Below are 19,242 nucleotides of genomic sequence, written 5' to 3' on the forward strand. Positions count from 1 at the left end.
TGCTTTGTGAGCTACTTTTGTGGTGATTCGCCGCCTCTTTGATTCTCAGATTATGTCTCGTATATCTATCGTTTGTTGTTTTTGATTTGCCAATATCGTCTCTCCACTTCTTGCATTCGTGGACTATTGCAAAACTTTTGGAATCGATGATTTGTGCGCCTCACAATTATTCTCTTGAGAGTGCTTCACAGGCAAATGACTATGTCCATCGCATGCGTCAACCAACAAAACTCCATTCCTGAGCTCCCAAGCATATCCACTTTAACCTATTCAATCTACATCCAATCGCAAAAGGGCTGAATTGCGGAATCCCCAGCCCTCCGGCTTACTCGCTGTTGGCATGCACCGATTTGTCACAGGGAGGGTTCCGGCGTGAAGACATTGCTTACACATATCAAGAGCGTATCAAGAGCATATCAAGAGCATGTCGCAATGAAGGACCAGGAAAAACATGTAGAACTTTCTAGGGTAAGAAATTTGTGTGGAGCTGGTCCTTTTGGCTCCAGTATATGGAATAAGCTTGGCTGAAAGCCGCGGGTGTTTGTCGGAGGGCTCTCGGTGCGCGCCCGAGCGATACGACCCACCACCCCCCGCCTGGTCGCCGGACAGCCCGCAGGTAGTAAGCCGCCAGCCTGCGACGCCAGGCTGAGCTGTCTCCAGCGGCTGTCTCAGAGCTGAGAGATCGTCCACAGCCGGTCGATCGGCTCCGACACCATTACGGCGCCCCTCGCCCCGCACGACGGCGTCGAGCTTTCGGGCCGCGCCGCGGAGGAGGCAGAGGCAAGCCGACTGAGCGGTCGCGTTGTCGGATCACTGGATGCCATGCTTTATTGATAGGAGGTGGTTGAGCACCGCTGCACCGATAAACTTTGGGAATGATTGAAGGAATGTAACGTTTTCAGATAAAGCCACCTGCCCAATCGCCTATACTGGAAACATTGCATTAATTATTCCGTGCTAATCTCAGGGTGGAGAAATGAAGAGTATTGTAGGACCACTGATGGATCTGGGCTGTAAGTATACTTGAATAGGATATATGTGGCTAACTGTGAATGGAAGCTTGACATTGTTTGTTTTCATGTCAGGGGATAAGCTCAGGTGAGCCCTGTTCTGCTTTATCCACCTCCCGCCTAAATCGTTGGATCCCAGTCCAATGCCAACTTCCATGACCAATTCACACCAGCAGCTGCTTACTGTAGGACAACATTATCGCACCGTGAATGATGCCCAGAACAATGGTTACTGCAGCGTGGGGAACGCCTCCCATTAATGCAAGAGCAGCTGCTAATGCAATTGTCCCTCTCCACCGGCGGGTAATTGGGCCTTGCCGGGAGCCCAGCTGTCCCTGGACCCCGACGCGACTCCGACAGGTGGACCCCCTCAATCGGTCACTTCTCGTTCCGCGCGTGTCCTCCGCGCATGCGCCCTGCCTTCCAGCTGGCGGGCGGCGGCAGCGGCGGGCCAGTCGGCTTCGGCAGCAGCGGTGGGTGGAGCGGCCGCGTCTGCCGTTCGCGGGGACCGCGCGTATGGACATGTGCCCGCCAAGGCGTTCACCAATCACGACACGGCCGCGTGACCTTCGCTGACCCGGCACGCGGTCAGCTGACGAGTGGCGTGACCTTTGTGCTCGCGGATCAGTTGGGTTTGCAGCGGCGTGGTGGTGGATTGGCGCTCGCACCTGCCGCCGAGAATGTGCTCCACAGCCTGGGTGTTGCATTCGGCTGCTTTACTCCTCTTCCTTGTGGAGGGTAAGTCATTGATTGGGCTGAAGGGGTTCCGTTGTCTTGGTACACGACTACGGCTTTCGGGACCATCTTGTTGAAACACCGTCGTTGGTTGACGCTGCGGACTGGAGCTGGTCCCAGTCACATAATTGGACGATTTTTACACCTGGATTGGCGTTTACCGATTCGTTTTCCTCCAGTCCGCCAATCTATCAATTTCTCTTCAGCAATCAGTGGAGTACTTAATCAATGCGTGTATTCGTTAACATTGAAAGACTGTGCCGGTCACGGTCCTGCCTATGCCGTCAAAATCAAGCGAGAAAAACGGCAAATGAATGGCGTGCTCATTTCGAATGGGTAACCAATCGTGTCTGAACAGATAGAGGCGGTGGTCGCATTCGCAAGACACTGAACCGTCCATATAGATATTGTCGCAGGCGTCAACAAGTCATTGACTCTGTCCTGGGCGACATGACGTTCAAAGCAAAATTCATAACTTGCCGTGCACCTTCTGGATAACACAAGTTGGCAGAAATCGTAAGTGCATTCCAGACATATTTCGAGTAATTAAACCTGACCTGCGTAATTAGGACGATTGGATGAAATAACTTATGCTGGATGAGTGCCGATTACACGCAAACGAGGGAGCAGGCAGGAGTGGCTGCTCCTCTGGGAAAGTGCGGGTTTGCTCGAAGCTTTCAGGAGTGGTCGCTCCTCCGGGGGAGTACGGGTATGCTCGAACTTTGCCGGATTAGCTGCTCTTCCGGGGGAGTGTGGGTTTGCTGGAACTCTGCAGGAGTGGCTGCTCCTCCGGGAAAGTGCGGGTTTGCTCGAAGCTTGCAGGAGTGGCTACTGCTCCGGGAAAGTGCGGGTTTGCTCGAAGCTTTCAGGAGTGGCTGCTCTTCCGGGAAAGTGCGGGTTTGCTCGAAGCTTGCAGGAGTGGCTGCTGCTCCGGTAAAGTGCGGGTTTGCTCGAAGCTTGCAGGAATGGCCGCTGCTCCGGGAAAGCGCGGGTTTGTTCGAAACTTTCAGGAGTGGCTGCTCCTCCGGGAGAGTGCGGGTTTGCTCGGAGCTTACAGGAGTGGCTGCTGCTCCGGGAAAGTGCGGGTTTGCTCGAAGCTTACAGGAGTGGCTGCTCCTCCGGGCGGGCATGCGCATGCTCGAAGTTTGCAATGAGTGAAAGTCAGGTATGTAGGCATTTTTTGTGTATTTTACTGTATGCTACTGGTTACGCTGTAGTCACCAGTGCCCGATTTCTGGGCGATATTTGAGTTGATGGGGATTGAAGACGTGGTGACTGGGCGGTGCAAGCAGGCTGGAATATTTTGCTCGTGGAAGTCATTCAATCATTCCTGAGCCGGAGCCAAAGTTCATTCTCTGAAATGTCTCCGGTGCTTCCAGGGGTGTTAGTGTGAATTAAAAAAACATCAGCGCTAACTGCCCAAAACAGTCAGCGGCGTAGCTAAGAGGGGATATTTTGTAGACATGCCATCTCCGGGGGGGGGGGGACTCCAGTGCTTTTTCACACTTTGACAAGCTTGGAGGGACTTTAAAACATATAATCTGGTCCCCAAGACATCAAAATGGGATCCGGAGCCTAGATAAGATCATCCAACTAAAAACACAATCATCATAGAGCGACGAAGAGGGCCCCTTGGCTGAACTGATTGGGTTCCCCACGACCCTATCTGGCTCTCCCCTGGGAGAAATCCTGATTTGCGCCGCTGATCCAAGTGCAGCATCACGTGCTGGCATCCACACGCAGACGGAATGCCCGCGTCGGCCTGATCATGGAGCTCGGCCGCCGCGAGACCGAGCGACCAATTACTGTATTTGTTGGTGGTGCGGGCCGGCTCATGCGCGTGGGTTTATCACCTCAAATCTGCGGGTCGTGACGGCTAATGGCAGGATTCCGTTAGCGGCCTGTTGACGTATTCCGACTCCATCGATCATGGTTACTGCGCGCCATCCATTCATCAACGCTGCCGGTGCCCAGGGCGAAATTCCGCCCCGGCTCGGCCGGCGCGCGGCGTTGAAGTCTCCATCGCGGCGGCGCCCGGCGGCTGACCGGCCCGCAGTGCTCGCGCCGTCCCGCCGACCGCCGCGGCCGGCCGTGGCGCGTGAAACACGGCGTGACCGTTCTTCCGGCTCGTGGGCCACGTGCATCCGGCGGCAGCCGCTGCTGCTGGGGTCCGCGATGCGACAGATGTCTGAGGACAGGTGATCGCTGTCGGGGGCGGCTGCTCAGTGGACAGGGAGCACTGGACCTTGCGTTCGGAGGTATAGCTGATCCTCGTAAGAGACTAAAGCGGTGTTCAGGCTGCAACAGTGATATACGTTAGACCTGCAGCCACATACCGATGCTTACGCTCCTTCAGTTCTTAGCATCATTTTCCAGCGGTTAGCGTCGGATTACGTTCAGGAGTATCATTGCTGCGGCTATTCTGGTATCTGCACAGCCTCGCTCCACGATGGGCCGTATGGTATGGCGGGGGCCTAAGAATGCTAAAATAGGTATGTTATATCTAGAGCATTATCAAACAGCTACAAAACCTAGCCGGACTACGTGCAAAGCATCCGAGAGCTCGTTGCATACGATTTAGAGCCTAGAGCAGCAACTAGACTGTCACCCGCGCTTGAATTAATTCGGACCGTGCTCTTGTGCCTCTGCGATCCAGGCCTGAACCGCCTCGTAAGATGGACGGCGTTGTTTTGTGCCCGCTCCTCCAGGGCAGCATCGAGGCTCATTGCTGCTGCGGTCGGCGGGCCCGAGAGTTTGATGAATGGCCTGCTCTTGACGGATGGTGCGGGATTCTCATGCGATTCAATCAACACCTCGAATTTGGAGCGGCGCCGCGTTTAGCCTGGCGTACGTGCTATATTTGCGCCCGGCGGGATCCCACGGGCCATTGAAGCGGCGGCCACGCGCGGGCTCGCTCACGGCTGTAGAGGCCGCCAACCGCGCAACGGAAGGGCAGGATTAGCATGTCGCCCGTGACAATGGCGCAGACGCGAGAGGTCGTTCTGGAGGCGTGACATCCGCCCTCCCGACCCGTGAAGGCCATACTACTCTGGTTGTGCGGCGCAGAAGTGGAGCACATGGACACACAGAAAGGAGCCTTGTGGTGTAGGCTGGCACATGACCTTAGCTTTGTGTGGTGTCCCTTTGGTAGGCGTTACGCTACAGTTTAATGGCATTGGTTGAGGTTTAACTTTATCCCATCCTCTTCTGATCCAGGAATGATCCAGTCTTCTTTGTCGGCTTGGTTCTAATGTGAGGAAACGCTTGGTGTCTAAAACTGACAGATTAAGCGCGCTTTCGACGCGGCACTTATAAAATTAAGTTGGTGGACGTCAAACAGGCGAAATTAGAACATTTAGAAAATTCCCCGTGCCTTTTCGTTAAAGTGGTCACAGGCAAATGAACATTTTCCTCTTGTAGGCACCTGCCCTCTATTACTGACTGGTGCGCAGCCACTGACCGAAAAACATGGCTGTAGGTACTCTGAGCCCGACGTCTGACGGGAATATACGGGAAAACTGCTGCACTCTGAACCAAATCCAATAGAATTTTATTACCGAGTATTTCTGCAAACACCACCCGAGTCACGACTTTACCAAGACGAACCATAAGTTCATTGGTATTCCAGTAGAACCCTCAACACGCGCTCCCAGCCGCTGTGCTGAGCGCGGCGCTCCACGCGCGGCATGGCTCAGGCGCCATCGGCCTTTCCAGCCCGGCGGCGTGGCTCGCGTGCGCGGGCCGCCGGCACCGGACCGTGACACAAACAGGCGCCCACCTGGCTGGGCCGGGCGGCGACGCTGATGGCGGCCGGTGATGGGATCGGATCGGTCCCTGCTGCCGCCAGAGATGGCCGAACCTCCGCCGCCAGAGATGGCCGAACCTCCGCCGCCAGAGCAGACCGAACCGCCGCCGCCAGAGATGGCCGAACCTCCGCCGCCAGAGCAGACCGAACCTCCGCCGCCAGAGATGGCCGAACCTCCGCCGCCAGAGATGGCCGAACCTCCGCCGCCAGAGCAGACCGAACCTCCGCCGCCAGAGATGGCCGAACCTCCGCCGCCAGAGCAGACCGAACCGCCGCCGCCAGAGATGGCCGAACCTCCGCCGCCAGAGCAGCGACCGAAACCGCCGCCGCAGAGATGGCCGAACCTCCGCCGCCAGAGCAGACGAACCTCCGCCGCCAGAGCAGACCGAACCGCCGCCGCCAGAGATGGCGAAACCTCCGCCGCCAGAGAGAGACTCCGAACAACGAACCGCCGCCAGAGCAGCCGAACCGTCCGCCGCCAGACAGACCGAACCTCCGCCGCAGAGATGGCCCGAAACCTCCGCCGCCAGAGCAGACGAACCGCCGCCGCCAGAGATGGCCGAACCTCCGCGCCAAGCAGACCGAACCCGCCGCCAGAGATGGCCGAACCTCCGCAGCCAGAGATCGCCGCCGAAACCTCCGCCGCCCCAGAGATGGCCGAAACTCCGCCGCAAGCAGACAACCGCCAGCCGCCGCCAGAGATGGCCGAACTCCGCCGCCAGAGCCGACCTCCGCCGCCAGACAACTGAACAGCCGCCGCCAGAGATGGCCGAACCTCCGCCGCCAGAACCGAACCGCCGCCGCAAAAAAGCCGAACCGTCGCCGCCAGAGCAGACCGAACCGCCGCCGCCAAAGAAGACCGAACCTCCGCCGCCAGAGCAGACCGAACCGCCGCCGTCAGAGCAGGCCGAACCGCCGCCGCCGGTGCAAGGACCGGGGCGGGGCAGGCAGGGGGGGGGGGGGGGGGGGCGGGCGTAGTATGAGTGGGAGCCGGGCCGTGACACCGCAGCATGCACCAGCGCACCGCCGGCCAGGTGCACCCCTGACCGTGACAGCGTCGCGCGTGGCCGTGTGAGCCGCGCCGCGCCACGCCACGCTGCGGTGCGCCGCCCCGCTCTGGCCAGGTGGCACTCCGGCCACGGTGGGGGGCGAGAGGCGTGGCCACCTGGCCAGGTGCAGAGCTGGACACGCCGACTATCGCGTGTCGTGTCTCCTGGCAAGAGTTGACTTTGATCGGGTTATCTAGCGCTGCGTTCCCATGAGAATGCGTGGTGCGTGGCACGTCAAGCATGTGATTTACCGTGTGCACATGACCACGTGTGCCTTTTAGTTGATGAGGCGATGTCGTGCCGAGCTCATTTTCGTTCCAATACCCTCGACCGGCCGCTCGGCAGCGCGGCCGTATGCATCCGTCAGACATGTTTAAAGCCCCACGAACGCTGAGTTCGTATGTCATCACGTCAGCTTAATAGGTCACGGTGTTTCGTCCCGGGTCAAAGTCATGGCCTTCCATTGCCCGTTCGCCGAACCTCACGCATGCTTGTGGCCGAGAGATCCAGTACCACGGCCGGCGGATCGAAGCCAGTGGCACGAACGCACGGGAAACTGCTCCACGCATCGCGGCTTCGGGATGTGCTTGGGTGTTCCACATCGCGGCCTCGGGATGTGTTCGGGTGTTCCACATCGTCGGCCACCAGCTCGGCTGGTCGGCAGGCTCCTGCCCGCTGGCACTCGGCGGTTTCGGCGGCGGCCGCCGTCTGGCCGGCCAGCGGAGCCACCGCCATTCCGACGCCCCCGGCCGGGCCAGGAAGTGAGCTGGTGCACATGGTTCCCACACGACCGTAGAAGGCAGCGAAGCTGCACGCGGGTCTGCCTGTCGCGCGGCGAGGTCATCAGAAGGATCTGAAAGACTAGGTCTCGAAACGCTGAAGTCTAGAGCATAGCTGGTGCTGTAATTGCAGATTTAGAAAGTGTTGATGCCCAGGAAACAAATATTCCCTTTGCAAAAATATGTGAACTTAGATGGGGCGTAGGCGTGCGAGGCCCGCTAAGCCACGCTGCAGCTGAAGTTAATTGTGTTAAGAGTAATGGTGATCCCGTATAGGCGAAAACACCACGTTCCTTCGGACTCTGCCAGCCAGATAGCTGAGAACTGGGTTGGCGAAATTGCTTTGTGGGAAGCTCTGACAGCTTGTAAATCTGGCAAAATAACAACTGGGTGGCCCCGTAATAAACCTGAAGCGAGTACGGACAGTGCCTTACATGTTATAAAACGTCTGCATGTTCAGCAGTGCCAGCGTGCTTAACCAATTCAATGGCCGTTCCTTCAATGTAGCCTCACTATCCTCCTCCCCCACCCCCTCTTGGAACATCAACAGAATTGTGTGTTTGGCTCATATTGTGTTACTTCTTAAGCGTTTGTGTGCTTATGGACGGCTGTCAGACATGCGATAGACATCGGTTAGAATTCAGTGCGCCGCCACTAACGTGATGGGGTTTGTTTCAGTGGCTCACTGTCTGCAGCTGTATGAGGTGATCATTCCGCGCAACATCCGGAGAGGGGAGGACGCCTATCTGGCCTGTCTGTACGACTTGGAGGGCAAGGAGCTGTACTCCATCAAGTGGTACAAGGACGGCAAGGAGTTCTACCGCTACGAGCCCTCCACCCGGCTGCGCAAGAAGAATTTTCCACAGACTGGCATTCGGGTGGATGTAAGTTGTGTGTTGTCTTCATTGGCTTGCACAGGCGCTCAGAACGGAACAACGCCCGATGAACAAGCTAACGTCTGACGAACACATATTTTAACAGTTTCACTTATAAGATCTCTGAACAAATTCCAAGTATAAAGATTATTTCGGCACATGTAGAGCGTTAATTGAAGAATTGAAAATAAGTATCATAATTTGCAATGGAACCAGTTCATTTCTTTCGCAATGTTAATAAACCGTGCATAAATACTCATCAGCAGGCAGTATGTTTTGCAGTGTTTTCTTACAATAACATTTCCCGCGTGCAGTCCAATCCCACCGCAGAGCTACACGTTCATCCTTACCACGCGCTGGTCTTTAACCCTGCTCGGCGCCGTTACAGTTGGACCAGTCGAACGCGACGCACGTGCTTCTGGGTGACACAACGCTGCGGTACGCGGGTCGCTACATGTGCGAGGTCTCCACCGAGGCGCCCAACTTCGCCACCCAGCAGGGCAAGGGAGACATCCACATCGTGGGTGAGTCCGCAGACCGCAAACAGCCCGGCGGGCCGCGCACACTTCCCAGCCCGGCGGGCCGCAGACACTTCCCAGCCCCGGCTTCCTTCCGGTCCTTTGAAATGGCTAATGGTGGCGACATTGGAATGTTTGCTTTTGTCGTTTCAATAAATGGCTTTCCCTGCGTTCGATTAAATCTGGCTGCTTGCACTGACTGGCTTTGGAAGTGGCGACGGAAAAAGGCTCCGTGGCGTCTGCAGCCGAGACGATCTCTGTGGGACCGAAGAACGCTTCTCCGCTGGTCGAAATAGCAAAAACATTGGACCTCTTGGCTGGGCCACTCCTTTGCAATATTTACACGCCGCGGAGCCCAGTTTAACGTAATTCTGGGCTGCTAGAAACGTCTGCTAACAAGCACTGCTTCTTATCTCTCCTGGACACGAATGCCAGCTCCGATGAAGTCTCGACCTTGTTTTTTCCGCCAAATGTTTATCCGGGCCGAGGGTCGTTTACCGGCGTTTCTTGCTGGCGTTTTCCTTGCTGAGTAACGGACACGAACCAGGTCCCATCGCGTTGCCATCATCACCTTCTAATCGACAAATGTTACCAATGGTTCGTCACGTAAAATAATCACTGCAGTGAATTGCCGATAACTGATTTGTGGTTGCAACCAAGTGAAAAGATGGTGATAAACTAAACTAAAGTGAAATGCATTATGAAGGCACGGTAGCCATGACCGTTGTACATCCCACTGACACCACGGTCAGTCACCGAACTGAGCGCCCTGAGCCTGACTAGCCGCCGTTGGTCGGCCCGCTGCAGTGCTGCCGTCCGAGGGGCCGATCATCACGGGCGGCCGGTCCCGGTACGCGCTCGGCGATCAGGTCAAGGTCAACTGCACCTCGCACAGGAGCCAGCCGGCCGCGCAGCTCATGTGGTACATCAACCACGAACAGGTGGGAGCGAACAACTCTGGTGGTGCGACACTAGCTGGTGGCGATGACAGTTTGGTGACGTTTGAACCGTCACTCAGCGCTGCTATGGCTGCAAAGGTTACGGTGAGCTGCACACAGAGTACCGTAAAAAGAACCGCACAAAACAGTGGATAGTACACCCCGGTCTGAAGCTGCACGTAGTCGCGTAACGGACGTGCACGCTCGGCTCACCAGCTACCCGACCGTCCATTTGCGCGCTGCCGCCGTATGGCAAGCCGGCTCTGCCGGCGGCGGCGGCGGCGGCGTCTCACCGCGCATGCCCGGTGTGTGCTCGCGGCAGGCGGCCCTGTCGCACCTGAGGCTCTGGCCGCCCACCATCGACGAGGAGGGCCTGCAGACGGCGACGGTGGGCCTGCAGTTCCGCGCGCGGCCGCACCACTTCCAGCGCGGCACGATGCAGCTCAAGTGCGTCTCCCAGCTGGCGGACCTGGCGCGGCCGCTGTACTGGCGAAGCCGCGAGCTCAGCGCCGTGGCCGCACGGCCGCCGGAAGTCTCGCGCGTCGTGGACGGCGCTTCCTCCGCCCGCCACAGTACGTGTCCTGTGGCCGCTACAGCCGCCCATGCGCGTCTCAGGTGGTGGCAGTGGGAATGTTGGGTTGGTCTTACCATCGTCATGAAGTGTCCCTGCATCCACGTCGCTCCTGCGTTGGGTGAGATGCTTCAAAGTTTTGGTTTCGAATACTAAATCACCCATGAATCCCATGAGCGTCGATGGGGCAGCTCTCATAATTGTAGGAGGTTGTGTAGGACTGTGGAGAATCTGATGAGCTTTCACCGGTACTTGTATTCAGAGACTTAACTCATACGGGCCCCATGATTATTAATTGAAAACAAAAAACTTGCTTATAAATGTTGTTCACATATTTGTACCTGATGGCCAGTGACGGCTGTGCTGGCTGACCAAATCGAAACTGAAAGCAGCCTCCCTCCAAACAGCTGCCTTAAAACCTCATCCTACGCCGCCTCAGCAGATCCACGCGTCCTAACCCCGTCGCTCTAGATTCTGGCAGCCGGCGCGCAGCCCGTGTCCCAGCCTATCACGAGTCGCGTACCGGCCGTCAGCCATCGCACGTGTGGGTGAGCCGACCGGCGGCGTGTCCGTCGCATCCGCGCCGCGTTCGCTCCCACGGCGCGACCCATTCCGGCTGACGTCTCCCGACCGGCCGGTCGGCGGGGCCGGCTCTCCTCGGGGATATGACAGACGTGGACGGCGTGCTGGGCCGCCTGTTTTTGTTGTCGTCCGGTTCGAACGCCGCAACGACGCGTTTGTCGAGCGGACGAGGAATGGAATGGCGGCAGTTTTTTCGCCGAGGAGGCGCCAGGGAGTGATTTGGCCGCCGGCTCGGATGCAGATGTGTCGCGTGGGCTGTTGCGGGGACCACGGGGTGTCTGAGGGGCGGCGGGGGCGACAGTAGAGTCACTCCCCTACCGGGGTCTGGTGATGGGTGGCTGCAGGCGACGTCTTTGTCTCGAGCGGCAGCTCCACGGGTGCAATTTCACCCCATCTACTGTGATTTGTAACGGCGACGTTTCGTAGTTGGTTTTATTGCGCCGATAACGCCTCAGACGTCGGGGCGAATCAATCTCTTTTCTCGCGACAACGTCGTGCAATGGCGCCCCAATGACCGCACTGCTGTGCTGATGGCTGTTGTTCGGAAACTTTGCGTGATCGGTCTTAGCTCGGTTTCCGATATGTAGGAGTGGGTCCGCTTTGATTTGATGGCGGCCATAACGCACGTCTCTTTAGCACTGAATGTTCATGCGATCGTTAACTTAATGGACGGCTTTAGGTAATAAATTGTCCGAGATTACGCGTCGCCTTATTACATCGCGTTTTACATACGTCATCATATTCGTACAAGCGACGTTCCTGAACAGGCTGTGGGAAAAAGAACCCGTCTGATTCATGACACGTTGAATTTAGTTGACGTGGTTTCATGCCTTCCTGTGGGAGCGATAAAGCGATAGCAGTTACACAAGCAGAAGCGCGTACCTTGCTTATAAAGACATGACCAGTTTTCCTCTGCATCGACCGTGACGTCGTTGGCGTATAATCCATCACCCGGATGCCGGCTTCACAGCGCCTGCTTTTCCCTGTCTGGGCTGCTGGAATGCAGCAACTAATTCTTAAAAGTCTGTCATGCAAAGGCCCTCTGAAGGGCTCGAGAGCAGCCAGTCATCAGTTTCAGTTCTCACTACCTTGACCAGTAAGCCGGGGTCACTAACCCGCATGAGTGGAGTATCGTGTCACCTTGTACATGCCCATGGCCGTGGTGTACTGGTCTCGGGTCGGACAGCTGTTTGTCAGCCCGCCCCTGCCGTATCTGGCGATCGTCGGGGTCCTGCCAGGCGCGTGTCTGCACACGCTAATGGGATAAGTGGGGCATGCGGCTGTCACATTTTCTGATGCGTCTATCCGGTGGCGTGGCGGCGTTGATAACGAATCTCCGGTGTCTGGGGGAGGGGGGGAGGGGGGGAGCGGTTATAGCTGGTTCGGGTCGGGGTCCCACGACGTCCATGTCCAGTCGACGGCGACGACCGGGCTGAGCCGTGGCGTGGGCCGCTCCAAATCGCCTGCGTCGCGAATGGATCCGTGATATCATGACCGGAAGCCTTCCATGCGGTATTCGGTGACGTAACGGAGCATTATTACCGCCATTGCCATTACCATCACCGCGATGCGTGCGCGGTAGGGTATAGTATGCGAGCATCGAGTGCGGGTGGAGTTTTTGGTTGGCACGAGGGTGGAGCGAAAACGCCACCCAGTTAAAGCTTGCGTTTAGTGGTTGGCCTTCGCTTCCAGCCATCCCATTTGAAGCCCAACGCGATACCCAGCAGTGTGAGGTAAAGCGGCATTAAGTGGGAGCGGCGCTCATTATGACTCAATGCCGATGTCGAGCGCGCACGCGTTGTGGGGCCGTTTGAATGCATCGTGTTGGTGGGGCTTTGTATGTTGTGGCTGATGGTCGTGACACACTTTCTGTTCCCGGTAAATGTGCTGCCCTTATTATTGGACCTGCTATTCAGGCGAAGCGTGACAAGGAATAGGTGCTTGCAAATGGAAGTGAGCATTCTTTTGCGGTCATTTGCAGTCATGTCCATAGCATGCATGCTTCCTATTATCCTTCTAACAGGTTTTTAAATTTTTTACCACCCACCAGTGATCAAAACAATTCCTTCTCAAAAATACATATAACGCGGCAGTATCTACATGTTTTTTTTCGACTGTGAACACAATGCCGTGGGCGCATGACTGTGATGTCCCGAGGCGATGCGTCAAACTCCACTTCCACAGCGTTTAATTTACATGCAACGCGAAGGTGGTAATTTTGATTTGCTCAAACGTGATATGCAGGCCTCCCGCACCACCGGCTTTCACCACCACTGCTTTGGGTTTAGCCTTTGCATTATACAATATTCCGGCTTTCCATTGAGCGGAGTCTAATAAGTAGCTGTTTTTGAGCACCGCTCGGTGACGATCCAGTGTACAGCGCCGCGCTCGTGATCCGCCGTACGCTGCTCTCACAACAGCGACTCGTGTTCCAGACTCGAGCTGCGCCCTCTGCCAGGAGGTCGCCCGCTGGGTGATATTCGTGGTGAGCCTCATCCTCGCCCGGTGAATGTAAACCGAATATATCCGACTGGAGACGGCTGGAGAGCGCCCCCGACCGAGCCACGTCCCCAGCTAGAAAGAGCGCCCGACTGAGCCACGTCCCCAGCTGGAGAGGGCGCTCGACCCAACCACGTCCCTTGCTAGAGAAGGTGCTGGAGTGAGTCGACTCCGGCTGGAGAGGGCGTCCGACTGAGCTGCGTCCTTTGATAGGGAGAGTGCGCGACTGAGCCACGTCCCCTGCTGGAGCGGGCATTCGACCGAACCACGTCCCCAGCTGGAGAGGACCCCCGACTGAGCCGCCGCTCCCGTCGTGTGCTGGCCGATGTCCGCCAAAGTTCACCGCCGCCGCCGCCGCCGCCGCCGCCGTCGCCGCCGTCGCCGTCGCCGCCGTCGCCGCCGCCAGTGCCACCGCTCGGCGCAGCGTACCGGTACGGACCGCGCGGGGGTCGGGTCGCGCGGAGAGTAATGCATTCATCGCTGGTGTCTGGTCGGCGCCGGCGCCGGCTGTGCTGGACCCTAGCCGCCGGTCGCTAGCAGCAGCGCATGGTGGCGCGGCGGCGGGCAGACGTGCCGCCGCCGAGGTAGGCAGCGACGCTCGCCTGCTCCAGGACTACAGACGGAACACGACGCGGCCAGTGCCGGAACACCTGTACATGTGGGTCAGGTATGAAGAGTCTTTGAACGGAGCTCCGAATGAGCGGAGTGACTGTGGCAACGGTTCGGATCTGTCAATGTGATAAGACTAGTCTGTAGCCAAAGAGACTGCCTCGCGCTGGGATGCTCTGACAGTACACACAGGCTATCGTGATGTGCCGCGATGCGCAGGGGTGATCCTCGTCGGAGCACGTGCGTGCAGATTTACCGTCGTGTGCTGCGATGCGCAGGGGTGATCCTCGTCGGAGCACGTGCGTGCAGATGTATCGTCGTGTGCGGAGATGAGCGTCACACCACCAGCTTCAGCAAGCAATGCTGGTAAACGATATGAAGCTGAAAAGCAGACCATTGTGATTGTTTGATTGTAGAATCAATGTATTCATCTTTATCTAAGATATTTTTCTAGGTTTGTGCGTCAAACGTCTTGATATAACATGCTTATTGCAGCCGCGGATTTCTTTACCGAGCATCGTAGTCATTGTGTGATAGGTAATTCAAGAATGCAATATCTACCACCCTTCATCCATCCCAGTTGGCTTCAACGGGTTGCTTTTTCCCTCCATTGCAATATGACCACGTAAATAAGGAAAAAACACGTTTGTATTAAACTAGGGCGCAAGGCGTCTTGATATGTTTACACATACCAAAGTTTGTTTGTTTATGCGCTTGGAGCGGTGCGGCACCAAATTTCCCCGGCTGGCTTTGTTAGTCTTCTGCTGAACTCTCTTGCTGTCTGATTTCGTTGTGGTGTGAAGAGTCGCTGGATTGAGGTGAAGCGGGAAGTCGCCGGCTCTGTATGCAAATGGTTTCTGCGGGCCTGGAAAACTCGGCGCCAAACTGTGTTATACTTGGCTAGGAGGTTTGTCGGCATTTGTGTTTCGTCATCCCACAGATGAGTCTCATTGTTGTGAATGCGAAAGCCTGTGAGAAATAAAGACGGAACACCTGAGTGCCGTGTTGTTCGTGTGCATTCGTGCCTTGGCGCCATCGAAAGACAGAGCTCTGCTGATGAGTCTATAGTAGTGAGGTATCGTTTTGTTTGGTGTTCGAGCGCCTCTACTAACAGTGGTTATACGTAACGCCACGCATGAACATTAAATCGGATGCCGTATTGAGAAGCGCGAAGACATACTCTCTTCCAACACCTGTAAACTCGCCATCGCTTGGGGGCCATCACCCTCCGTTGCTTGCAGGAAGCACCGGCCATCTGACATCAACCACTCGCTGCGTCACATAATTGCAGTATTGTTTCAGCCGCTGCAGCACCGCGCCGCGCCGTTTCGGCGCTGTTGGCACACCGAGCCTAGACGCACCGGTGTTGTGCGGTCTGGTGACCTCCGGGTGCAGGTCATCAGAGCCGGCGGCGCTGTTGACCCGTCGAGCCTAGGCCCACCGGCGCTTTACGGTCCGGTGACCTCCAGCTGCAGGTCATCAGAGCCGGCGGCGCTGTTGGCCCGCCGAGCCTAGGCGCACCGGTGTTGTGCGGTCCGGTGGCCTCCGGGTGCAGGTCATCAGAGCCGGCGGCGCTGTGACCTTAAGGACACGCCTCGAAACGTCGGTCAAGGGTCTGATGGTCTACGCTCCACACATGCCAGCTTGCGCCGCTCGATGGGAGACGGGAAGCGCTGGTCTTTTTGACAGGTCATGCCATTTTCTGGTGCAGCGTTCTAGCTCTAACATGCTGGGACGGGAAAATAGCCTAGGAATGCACCGCGACAGTGTTGTTTCAATGCCAGGAACCCGAACAGAAAAAGGAACCCGTTTTCACAGGGAAGGCGCAGGAAACATCTGCTGATAGTACATATGCAAGCATCCCGTCTTTTTCATCTGGCGCTGTCACAACTGCGACGACCATGAGGAAATGCATGAAGTCGGTATTCGTACACAGTGGAAAGCAATCACCCATTAACGCATTAAATGCTTAGTAGTACTGGAGCGATGACAACAGCACTCCGCCGGCGGAGTCACTCGTCTAGACGGTTTCAGCACGATGTGCGACTGTGCAACGTGCACTCCTGAGTACAACGTGCACTCAACAACTGCACTCCTGTGCAACGCGAACCAGATGGCGCCATTTCCTTTCCTTCCGTCTCGGCGTGATGTGATCATACTTCGGGCCTCGCACTCTCGTGGATCACTCCCAAGGCAGATCAAAGCCCCTTTATGCGTCCGGCAGGCGTCCCCACCTCGCTACGGTGTAGTGTGGAGGCGAGGCGACAGCTACTTCCTTCAGTAGAGCTCGGACGGCATCACTCCGTGCTGGTCCATGGCGCTACTGCTTTTAGGACGAGACTGACACGTTTACAACTAGCAATAAGTATGGTGGCATAGAAGCATTCGGCGCCTAGCAATTCCAATATCATTTTGTACTGCTCGGATGCACGCGCGGGGCGACTCTACTGACCTTCTCTCCCAGCAGCACCGACATGAATCGGCGGAGGGTGGTCAGCTGAGCGTCCGGCTGACCACTGCTGTCGCAGTCAGTCACCGGCCGAGATTGTGTCCGCACCGCGCCGGGACTCGTGAGTGGCGGGCAGACCGTCAATGGGCCGTCAATGGGCCGTCAGCGGGCCGCCAAGTAGCGGAGCTTTGTCCGCGCGGACCGGTCTGCGGCGCGGCGCGGAGGAGGCCGCGTTATTTTGTTCCGCCGCCGGCACTCTGCCACGATAATGACCGACTCTGGCCCTCGGCGCCGGCTAAAATGCCTCATCGATCGACAGGTTCGGCTGGAAGACGCATGTGGTGACCGTCTGGACGGACAAAAATGCATTTTTTAGGTCATCGAGAGCGGCGGAAGGCAAGATTTGATTTGTGATTGAAACCTGATCCAGTGCGCATGCACCAAAATGGCTGAAATTACTGTGCTAAGCTGACCAGTCAGACATCATGCTCTTGTATGTCGAATTAATCAGCTTTTGGACCTTGCTAGAACGACGGCGTGGAAGGAAGGTGGATCTTGTGGTCTATTTCACGTGGAGAACTGTATCTCCACTTCACCAAGATTTTATCGAAAGTCACATACTTCCATCAGGCAGTTATTTTCGTCTTGAATTTGCAGCAATGTAATCGTGCGCTCTCATCCATGTCATCGACGGGCATACCCTTCGTGGGATCGACGCGGGTCTAGTCTGCTCCAGGAGTACGGCTGCGCGTCATCAGTTGACAGGTGAGGTACGCCTGCTTTTCCCGCCTGCGTGGTGATGCACGTTTTGACGGCATTGGCCATATTCAAAGTAATGTGATGATCATGATTATGCTGATTATGTGATAGCGGTCACGATCAGCAGCCGACTTCAAGAGAATGGGTCTGGGATGCGTTGACCACGTATGGTGAGCGTTATGATACCATTTACTATTAAGCGACTGCTGTCTAATGTTGAGACCACGAGTTCAATCATAGTGCAGCACACAGAGGATACGCGCGTACACTGCATGGCTCAAGTAGTACGTGCGGCAGGTAGGTAAGCATTACATGTCCTCTTGTCATTGTCAGTCGTTACAGCGATACCATTCATTTGCCGAAGTCGACATGCTAAATGGAACATGTTCGAGCCGTTATCCTAAAAATACACGCCATAAGCCGCCTGTGCAGATCATACCAGAGCGGCCGAACAACACACAGCACTTCCACTGCAGCCTAGACTACTGGGTCTTTTGGTGAATACATCTTCACTTTGAGCGTCAAACTCGGCCTGTGCGCCGGGCCCGTTTGGAGCGAATGCCCCCGGGAGGAGGGCGCAATTAGTTTGGCAGTTATGCTCCCGGCACCGTGAAACGAGCTGAAATTGGGTCGAGGGGACGAGGAATGAGTCACCGCAGCACCGAACCGGAAGAGTGATAAATCACGTATGTGCTGTTAAGTGCCTCGCATCGAATTTGTTGACATCTCATACCTCTGCAGCCCTCCCAGCGGAGCGGCGCGGGGTACAGTCACGCAATGCGTCTGGCAGGACTGACACAAAAAGGTTAAGTGTCAACTGATCAAAGAGGGCCAGCACTACTCGGGTCGGCCTTAAAGCAGCAGCAGGAGAACTAAAAGAAAAGCTCGCCATCTGGGCTGTCGTTTTATCGGCTAGAGTCAAAATTATCCAATGGGCCACATATCGCTCAAATAAAGCTCATCAGTCGCCCGTATCAAACGCAAAAAATAACCAATAAAACCCACCCAGCAGGGTTGAAAAAGCAAATACTTGTTATGTTTTTTAAAACTTTGGTGATGTGGTGTGCATTCCATTAGTAGTTTGCACTGTTAAATCGGTATCAGCTCCTGGCGACCACAACCCGCCCAGGCAGCGGAGGGATGGCGTGGGATCAAATTGTTATACGCGTTCGCGGGGGCACATCCAAAATAATCTAAGCAGGACGGGAGCTCACTGAAAAATTACCATGTTTCTTTTTATTGTCAGGAGCCATCTTTTGTGCTAAACAATACTGACCTTAGAGGGAGGGGAGGGGGTGGTGAGGCAGGGCCTCAGCATGGGTCGTGGTTGGGGTGGGGAATGGTCTCGACATCCTCCCTTGGCTGCGCCTATGTGCGCTCGCTATTTGACCCCTGACTTGAATAGGCTGCGGCCGGTGGTATATCGCGTTCAATGTCAGGGAGGTCAAAAGGCAGGGCGGAATGTGCCGAGTATTAACGCCCGTTAAGCGTTTTCCACAAAGTGCTGTCATTAAAATGAAGTTTTGCTGCGACAGGAAGCTGGAGCAGGCACACACAGCCAACCTGCTATGCATGGACTCTAATCTTGAATCGCGGGTGCTGATTTATATGCTTTTGTGGGTGCTGCCCCCACCCCCCTAATCTTGGGTCGCCCCTCGATGTTGGCTCGGCCCCTATTGTTTTTGGCAGGAATGCTGCATAGAGCGTAGCTCAGAGATGACTGTCACACAAAGACTATCTTTTTTGGTCTTACTGCGTGGTGGCGTCGGCATGGAGGATGCAGCCGGGCAACTTGAGCTCCGCAGTCTCAAATTATTTCCTCAAATAATGGGTGATTTTGAATAGTGGGGTCAAACCTTTCATATGTCACATGCTTCTTTGCCCGTCAAACATAACTTCAAATGCTTATTCCCGCAAACTGAACACGATATAGACGCCTCTGATTCACTGGTTTCCTGGAGACTTTCATGCCGAACATCAATTTGTCTGCTACCCGTGGAAGGCTACGAAGCTAGCATTGTGTTTTGCTTGAAATCTGACTTTCTTTGCTGTATGATCTCATGA

The 19,242-nt window shown here is 56.0% G+C and overlaps 1 protein-coding gene across 1 annotated transcript; it reads left to right on the plus strand.

Annotated features, from left to right (window-relative positions):
* The first annotated feature begins 1,479 nt into the window (after window positions 1–1,479).
* On the plus strand, window positions 1,480–13,736 carry LOC119112340 (uncharacterized). Its single transcript, XM_037236481.1, has 6 exons — window positions 1,480–1,748; window positions 8,057–8,262; window positions 8,642–8,777; window positions 9,579–9,712; window positions 10,032–10,281; window positions 13,298–13,736. Exons 1-6 carry the CDS (start codon window positions 1,691–1,693, stop codon window positions 13,369–13,371), a joined length of 858 nt encoding a protein of 285 aa, XP_037092376.1. The 5' UTR covers window positions 1,480–1,690; the 3' UTR covers window positions 13,372–13,736.
* Window positions 13,737–19,242: the final 5,506 nt, after the last annotated feature.

The sequence above is a fragment of the Pollicipes pollicipes genome, unplaced genomic scaffold (assembly GCF_011947565.3).
Source record: "Pollicipes pollicipes isolate AB1234 unplaced genomic scaffold, Ppol_2.1 Scaffold_2555;HRSCAF=2994_pilon_pilon_pilon, whole genome shotgun sequence".
Classification (NCBI taxonomy): domain Eukaryota; kingdom Metazoa; phylum Arthropoda; class Thecostraca; order Pollicipedomorpha; family Pollicipedidae; genus Pollicipes; species Pollicipes pollicipes.

Excerpts from the sequence above, each read along its gene's own strand:
- LOC119112340 (XM_037236481.1), top strand. The coding sequence starts at position 1,691 with ATGTGCTCCACAGCCTGGGTGTTGCATTCGGCTGCTTTACTCCTCTTC. Across the intron at positions 8,778-9,578 it reads GGGAGACATCCACATCGTGG|TGCTGCCGTCCGAGGGGCCG; the intron begins GTGAGTCCGCAG and ends GGCCCGCTGCAG. Across the intron at positions 10,282-13,297 it reads CGCTTCCTCCGCCCGCCACA|ACTCGAGCTGCGCCCTCTGC; the intron begins GTACGTGTCCTG and ends CTCGTGTTCCAG.